The sequence below is a fragment of the Benincasa hispida genome, chromosome 10, assembly GCF_009727055.1.
Source record: "Benincasa hispida cultivar B227 chromosome 10, ASM972705v1, whole genome shotgun sequence".
Classification (NCBI taxonomy): domain Eukaryota; kingdom Viridiplantae; phylum Streptophyta; class Magnoliopsida; order Cucurbitales; family Cucurbitaceae; genus Benincasa; species Benincasa hispida.
This window is the reverse complement of record NC_052358.1, coordinates 57,085,311-57,094,477: the sequence shown is the minus strand read 5'-3', so window position 1 is coordinate 57,094,477 and position 9,167 is coordinate 57,085,311. Positions and strand designations below refer to the sequence as shown.

Genomic DNA, 9,167 nt, shown 5'->3' with positions numbered 1-9,167 from the left:
ACAGAAGGGGAAAAGAAGCAAATAGTAAGTCAACCCCTTATTTCTCTAAAAGAATTCATATCTAAAATGCTCACTTTTCTTCTATATAAAAGGTATCAAACTGAAGAGCTTCTCCATCTACTTAATTATACATTTATTTTTTACATGGGTTTGTGGTATATTCCATCTCTTGCACACTGGACAGACGCCGCCGCCTCCACCGTGGGTGGCTTCCGGCCGCTGTAGGAAGGTGGCTGGTGTGGATGAGATGGAATACGCCATTGAACTCATGTGATTCTAGGAGAAACACTTGAGACATGCAAAAATAGGGGCACAAATGTCATTGTCATGGATGTCTTCGTCCATAGAAAGGTAAAAGAATCGAATATATTTTGAACTTTTCTATATGGTTAATGCTGGGTTTGGTAGAATCCTACTTATCAAAATTATAAACTTAAAAGCTCCATCTCAAAACTAATCATAACACTAAGAGTCATCCATAAATCTTATAAATTATAAAGATTGTAAGATCTTTTCATTTTTTTAATGTGAAATTCCTCAATTTGCATTCAAGATGGTGTTTCTTTTTAGATTAACCATTCTTAGATTGGAACTTCAATTTTCTTTTTTTTTTATTTTCCTTTTTTTTTTTTATCGATTATCCATTTTGGTTTTATGGTCTTAGATACCATAATAGGCAAGTATAAAATTTTTGTTGGGTTTTAGCAAGATATTAGAAGTATAGTTTGTTCTACATCAGTTAAATTGAAGAAGGAGGATGAACTCCAATTAAATTTCTTTTGTATTCTATAGTTTGAAAGAGAAAAAGGTGTGAGTAATCAAAAGCTCTAAAAGAATGCTCCTGTAATTAAGTAAATTTTTTCTGGTTCGTGATTTTTCTACGTAAATTTTTGTGTTCCCATTTCTTATTTTTTTTATTGTTCTATTATTTTTCTGCTCTTTCCTGCGGTAGAAGTAAAAGGTTTTTCTCAACAATTTCATCTCAAATCCCATTAGGTATGGGAGGAATAACCCATAAATAATCTTTTAATCTACAATGAATATTGTGAGATCTTCTATTCTTTTCAATGTGGGATCCTCAACAACTAGTTTAATGAAGAAAATGAGAGTAGCAGAGTGTAAGCTTTTTCACATGGCGGGACTATGGAGTTAAAGATTAAAAAAAAACCTTTTTTTTTTGTGTGATTTGTGAAATGTGAGAAATGCATATTCTCCCCAGGTGTACTGTCCCTTTATATACTTCTTGTATAGTCCATTCCTTAATGTTTAGATGGAATCTAATTTAGTTGGAGCGAGAATTCAAACATTTGACTCATAAGAGAATTACAAATACCTTCGGTCAGTAAACCTATACATGTTTAGGCTATCAATAAGACAAGACATACATCTTAAGACAAACGAATCTATATGTAATATATTTGTTGTAACATTTGTGTGAACCCTATAAATTTGATGTATCTATCTTTAGTTTTTATACTTGTTTCTCTATCTTGGGAGCGTAGTCTATAATACCCTCAATTAATGTAAGACCTTTCGGGTATTCTAAAAACAAAATATTCGTGAGAGTCTTTGTCCAAAATAAACGACATTATACTAGTGTAAAGATGCGTGAAACATAGAAAAGGAAATAAAAGATCATAGCAATCCAGGCAAAATGTTTAGAAATCAAAAGGAAAAGCAACCAATCTTTACCATTGGGTCAAATTGTCAAACAGTTTAAAGACAATGCAAAAACATGCTATACACCAAATATGATGAGTAGATGCGCTATATATATTAAACTCAAATTTAGTCCTTTCTTGTTCCTTAATTAAAACATGTTAACAAATGATGTTTTTGTTAAAGGTCACGAAGCTGTCTGAGATTAAGAGGAAAGATGTATTTGTGGTCGCCATCAAGCAATTTCTTGGCAATAATAAGATTGGCAGCTTCACTTGGATGGTAAGGATCCCAAAACACATGTCTTGATCTCTCTGTGCATAAGCTGGATTGAGGTCCACATGGTATTATTCCTGCAAATTGCCCTCCATTCCCACAACATGCTCTACTTGCTGTCTTGAATCCTATAATTAAATGTATAGTCTTTCAATTTGCCACACCATTTTTCATACAGATGAATTGGAGGAAATTTCAAATATGATGTGGACTTAATTTAATTACTCTATATTTTTTTAATTTTTTGTCAGTTGGAGCATAGTTTAGTAATTAATATATATCACGATTTAACATAAGAGATGTAGGGTCTTATCGGTCCATTTTTTTAACCCAATAAACAAAACTTGATATACATATATATATTCAACCTATAATATAATGGTCAAACCAAGCATAACTCAATTGACATATAAGTATGTTAATAACCACTAGGTTTGCGGTTCGGATCCCTCTAATTCCAATTATACTAAAAAACCTATATATATTGAAAATGGTTGTTTTTAAATATAGGAAATGTACCAATTTATTTACAAATACAGTAAAGTATCACGGTCTATAATTGATAGACAATGAGACACACCAATAGAATTATTTCCAACAATTTTAACATATAAAAAAATTATCCTAATAAAAAGGTATAAATGTATATAAATATTTGAGTCATGCGAAGATTCATTACGTATGTTAATGTTCTGTATGGGCTAAAATAAATTGGTTGAATTAAAAGAAATAATACTTGTTTTATGTATCCATTTAGTTTCTCAAGAAGTTAAGTTGCATGATGAATTTTTATTTATAATTTGTCTTGTTAGTTAGTACATGGTTAGAAATAATTTTAAAATGATTAAACTCATTTTTATCATGTTTAAAATTTTTTCAAGATATATATTTAATCACTCAAAATTAATTCAATCGTTTTAGTACAATAAGAGTAGGGAGGATTCAAACCACATAGTTCTTGATTACTAACACATACACATGTCATTTGAGCTATGCACTCTTTTGCAAATCAATTCAATGTTTAATTCTAAACTTTTAAACACAATTTTCATACTATTAAAATTGATTTTGAATGATTAAATCAATAATTTTTTTTTATTGATTTTAAAAAATGACAAGTGATTTTAACCACTTCACAATTACTCTCGAATTGATTTGATTTGTCATGAATACTATTATTAAATAATAGTTTGACATGCCTATATTGCACAAAGATTTGTTAATAAATGGCACAACAAAAAGGGTGAAAAGAAAGTCGACAATTGAACAAGATAAGGTCACACAATGGTCTATAAAAGAGATAATTTAATAAAGTTGAAAAAATATGTTGTGAGAAATATCAATAAAGTTTTGTTCAACATACCACATTTATTTAATAACTAGACACGTCATATCATATTTAATTAATGATGTAAACGTAAACTACATAGAATCACAATTAATTATTTTGTTCTTAATATGAGCCAAAAGACATATTATCCAAAGACTTCATTTTCATGCCAAATTTGAAAGTCGTGAGATTATAAGTTATAACTAAGAAAAGATTTTAAAAAGTAAAAACAATAAGAGAGAAGAGAATTAGTATAGTATAGTTACCATAATTGTCATAGTTGACGATGAGTTCCATGACAAGATCATAGACATTGGCATAGACAAAAGTGGAGGTAGGGAGATTTTTGTTGAGATTGGCAAGCAAATCCTTCAATTTGGCATTGTATTGAAGGGCTAATTTGTTGGCCAAATCAACGCATTGGTCTTCATTCAATTGGTTTATGGTCTTTTGGTAGGGTATACATCCTATTGGCCCAACATTTCCCACTACGAATTTTCGAGCGTCCATTTGGTATAGTCTCTACATTCACTCAAGAAAACTTCAAACATCAATACAATCTCAAATTGTGTGGTGTTTATATAAGAATAATAAAGTATATGTATAAGTTGTCAAAATGAACCTAACTCAATGTTTCTATATATATACGTATAAAATAGTTATAAACTAGGATTAAAAATAGTGAGAATGCAAATACTCACGGTGAGCTGGTTTTTAAGATGAGAGATCATGTCATCAATGAAGGAATCAGGGGTCTGGGAAATTCTAGCGCCGATGGAAAGTACTGGAAGAAGATAATTATTCAAGAAATCATTGGCTCCAATTGTAATGGAAAATATGGACTTTTTGGCAATATATTCTTTTGCTTTTGGTACACCCATCAATTTATCAAACTCTTTTCTTGTTACGTTAAAGAAATCAACTTGAACGTCCATTCCCAACCTGTTTACCTGTGATATGGATATTTTCTATAAAACAACTCTAATTCATCGTTAATTCAAGTATAGTTCAGTGACCAAATACACTAATTATCATATCGAAAGTTGATAGTTTGATCTCTACCATCATAATGTTGTACTGAAGAGAATAAAAATTAAGCGGCCTTTCAACACAATTTATTTAAAAAATAATCATATCGACAAAAACATTTTATTGATATTACTTATATAAAATTAGAATCTCCATCAACATCAAAATTTAAGAACTTGGTTGTGATTCAAATTATTTTAATGAAAAAATAACCAAATACTCGAGGGCACATTCGGAAGTGTTTTTAAAAATAGTTATTTTAAATTAAAAAGTGATTTTGTACCGTTAAAAGTGATTTCTAATCACTTTGATAACATGTTTAAGATTGACTTTTTAAAAAGTGTTTTGAGTTAAATTATTTAATTATAATTAATTTAGTAAAATTGTTATAAATCATGATAGTATTTAGTTCCCTATTAGTGGGAACTTTTTTTATATGAAATAATAATCTTTAAAAAAAAAATCACTCACAATCCTATATAAAAAATAAATTGGAAATCACCTCCCAAGTATTGACCAGGAATCAATTGAAGTGATTTTGGAAGTTTTCAAAATCACGTTCTCATTATTATTATTTTTAGGAACTTTCTCACTATTGTCAAACAACATAGTTTAAGAAATAAAGTCGTTTTAGTTATTCCAAAATCACTCTCAAATATATTTTATTAGGAGCTGTTTGACCCATCAACTTCTTAAGTGGGTATAAACAACTCAACTTCAATAATAAACATCATTAAACTTAGCACATCTATTGAGTAATTCTATCTTCACATTTTTTTTTTTTTTTTTTACTTTTTTACATTTATTAAGAAACTGCATCTTTCTCTCTATCTTTACTTTTTCACATTTATCGAATAACTTCATCTTTTCTTCTTAATCTACTTTTCACAATTATTGAAAAATTCCATTTTAAAACTCTAGACCACAGACAAAAACTTATTAACTCCATACTTATTAATTCTACTCATATGATCAAACAACCCTAAGTAAATCAATGTTTTAGTAAGAAAAAAATATTTTAAGGAAAATGTTTAATCAATAAGTATATGCCAAATTTGCACTCAATATGGTAAAAATAGACGTCCACGACTAAAAAGTCAAAAGCTTTGAATATTCTAACTCGATCAATCCAAATAAGAAATAATTAAAAAAGAAAAGTGGACAACAACCAAAGTGGAGAATTATGTAAAATATTAAAAAGGAAAAGAGGTGAGAGAGAGAATTCATACGAAGATTCTTCCGGTTGCATTGAGAATTCCTCCACCGCCGGATGCATAGTTAACGCCGTACAATATTGATTTGCCGGTGGCGTTTGGGTCTAGATATGGCACTGCGTGGTTTGGTATTCCTAATTCTTCACCTACGATCCAACCAATTCACATTTTACCTTTATATCCATTCCAATACTAATAAATAAATAAATAAATCCCTTATTAATTAAATACAAAATAAAATTATACATTTTTAAGGGTTAAATTACAAATTTAGTCCCTATAGATTAGAGAAAATTAGAATTATTAGTCGTTTAAAAAATTAGAATTTAGTCCCTATCTATGTTTAAATAAATCTTCGTAAATAGTCCCTATAGTCGTAAATAATCCATGTTGCACCTACTACTTATGAGGGTTTTGCAACATGGATTGTTTATGAAGTTTTTATCAAAACATATGAACAATTTATGAGGGTTTTATCAAACCATACGGACTAAAATCCTAATTATAAGCTATAGAGACTGAATTCTAATTTTTCCAATCTATTTTAATCCAAGTTTAAATTCCATTTTACTCTCTTTATTACCGTTCTTCTTCTTCTTCTTTTTTTTTTTTTCATATTTTTATAAAACCTATTTTAGTTCATGTATTCTTTAACCTGTAGTAGTGGTTTCAATCTCTGAACACCAATGTTTACTCATTAATTTAATAGGCGAACGATGTGGATTGTTTGAACAATTGTGTGAAATAGCCTTAAAGTTATGATACAAATATGTGATCTAAAATTTTAACATATTTTAAACTTTTTGATTTTTGTAGTTCAACGACATTGGTGGAGGGACGAGTACTTGGGATTCAAACTTAACATTTGGTCCATTAAAATATATATTTTAACTAATTGACTTATGTTGAAATTGGTTAATCTGACTAATTCATATATTCGATTTATTTTATTTGAGATGACTATGACCCACTTATTTGGTAATTCTATAAGATCCATCTTGTTCAACTAACTAATAGTTAGGTAAGAATTGAGTTCCGATCATGTACGTAAGAGCAAGCACATAACCAATTATTCATTAATAATCACATGATGAAATGAGCTATTAGACTTTTTATATATATATATATATTTTTTTTTTTCAAATTTAGGACCCACACTAAATGCAATAATGAAAATATAGAGACTTATAAGGTGCCCCTTTCGACTTCAACAATTACAAAGGAAAAAAAAATCAAATTTACCACTAGACTTGAAAAGTTTCCGACTTTAATTAGAAACTTTAATTTTTTTAAAAAAATTGAACCCTAGGCTTACATGTTGTAATTTTACCTAATGTTCAATTTTTGTGAAGCTCATCCTCTAATATTTTAACCAATTTCAACAGAAATCAAGACTTACATATAATTAAGTTGCACAAAAGAACGATGAAATAAATCCTTCAACAAACTTATAAATTTCAATAAAATTTTCTTTCTAATGTCTACTTTTACACATGATTATATTTTATATTCATTAAATGCATATGCACGTTATTGATGAGTTTTCAAAGCAAAGTCTATCAGAAAGGTTAAATTTGCGACCTTCATTAAATTTAAGGTAAAGAACACAATAATTATTAAAGTTTAAGTAGCGTGTTGAAATGATATTGAAATTTTAGAGTATAAATAATAAATATACATTATGAGGTCTATATAAAAATTGATATCTCCCCTTTAAAAAAAAAATTTATGTATTTGGTTGAGTACTTTATTACACAAACACCTAATCAACTAATCTTCTCTCTCATTTTTACTCCAAAAACACACTTAAATGAATGTATCACCAATTTTATTAAATTTTGAACATATGGAGAGGTTGCTATATAAATAGGACAAAATACTTGAGTTTGATATTTATTTGGTTTAAAGTTTCATAATGAAAACGTTAATCATTGAGTTTTGAGAAATATAATGGTTCTAAATGATTTTGAAACTCCTTTTAATTTTAGTTGATTAACATTAAGATGATTATTGGTGCTAATTGTACCTTCAAAATTTAGAAATACCTATTTGATTTAATCATGAAGTGAATGGAACATTTTTCCTCTCCCATTTTTCTCCTCGCTCCCATGTCATAATCTTTGATATTCATGTTATTGCCACGTTAGATAGCCATCAATGTCGTTGTCTCTTGCATCTTTCAGAAGAAAGGAAAGAACTTTTCATTTTATAGATAGATTTGGAATAATGGAGAAACTTTCTTTTTGTTTTAGGTAACTCCTTGGTTCTCAAATCTAGAATTATGAAATGAAGGAGAATTTCCCTTGTCCAACTTTAAATTCCAATTCGATAGAGTTTTAGTAGGGACAATTTAAGTTCCATCGATAGTGACAAGCACCAAAAAAAGGAAGAAGAAGGAGGGAAGGAAGAGAAATAATGTCAAGTGATCACAAGCAACAATCTAATAGCTACATCATTTTATAGTTAGCAAACTAATGGTTACAGTAGACTAAAGTGTTTATGTTTTGAAATTTTAAATGCTCAAATAACACAAATTTCAAAATTGTTAACCAAAATTGTATTCTCCCAATAACATGTGTTCGTAAGGAGGTACTTACCAACGATGTCGCCGATGGTTCGACCGTTGGTAAAGCGGCCGGTGGGGTTGCCTCCTGAAGGCTTATAATCAATACCATTGGGACGAAGATTAGCTTTAGACAAAGTTGGCAAATAGTTATTATTTCCAGCATCAACCAATGAATCACCAAAGATAAATGAAGCTCCCACAGCCACCTTCTTGTTAGCACCATCAACTCCATTGTTACTTAACAAACAGCCCATCGAAATCAAACCAACAATCAACAAACCCATTTTGCAACCTTTCATGATCATCACTACCATAGAAACAAGGATTTATGTTTATTTATATAAGCACTAATATTTTGCATGGTATTATTGGTGAATATCTACTTTTTGGTTTTTTTAAGGCTACAAGACTCCCATTTGGAAAAACTTATGCAAGTTATTTATTATTTGAATTAAAGTCACATTTTGGTTTGACTTTTATTTTTTGCTGTAAAGTTTTAAACTTTGATGGGGTTGTTTATCAGAATTATTTCCCAACCAAAGAAGTTCATGGCAAAAGGAAACCAAATCTTCACTAGTTATTTAATGCTGGTGAACTTAAACTATTTTTATTTTATTTTTAAATTAAATTAAATTTTTGGCACTCAAAAAAGTAGAGGGGAAGATCGGCATGTTTGGTGGGGAATATAAAATCAAAGAATTAAAAACTAGGGATTGAATAAAAACATAATTTTATTTCATAATTATAGATAGAAAAATTTTCACAGAGAACAAAATGTCAAACTATTTATAGAAATAGAAAAAAAATAGTTCTACATTTAAAAATTTCAAATTCAAAATTTGGATATCCTTGAACATGAACATGTATGTTTTTCTTTAAGACATTATTAAAATGAAAGACTTCAAAAATGAATTTTAGATTGCCTACAAAACGCATATTATTTGACTCATAAAATCTAAAAACATGAAAAAAAAAATCTAGATTGTCTACCAAAAAATCCTAAAATAATCGAGAGTATTTACCACCTGCTAAAAATAAACTTAAGATAAAAATTATTCGTATTGGTATTATCGATTTTTATTTAGTTAAAGAA

General features: G+C 28.8%; 1 protein-coding gene across 1 annotated transcript; it reads right to left on the bottom strand.

The window, feature by feature from the left end:
- Positions 1–708: 708 nt before the first annotated feature.
- On the bottom strand, positions 709–8,406 carry LOC120088894 (GDSL esterase/lipase At2g23540). The gene is made up of 5 exons (XM_039046333.1): positions 8,106–8,406; positions 5,524–5,654; positions 3,967–4,215; positions 3,532–3,787; positions 709–2,063 (listed from the first exon to the last, which is right to left on the bottom strand). The coding sequence occupies exons 1-5, from the start codon at positions 8,386–8,388 to the stop codon at positions 1,840–1,842; spliced, it is 1,143 nt and encodes a 380-aa protein (XP_038902261.1). The 5' UTR covers positions 8,389–8,406; the 3' UTR covers positions 709–1,839.
- Between the last annotated feature and the right edge of the window lie 761 nt (positions 8,407–9,167).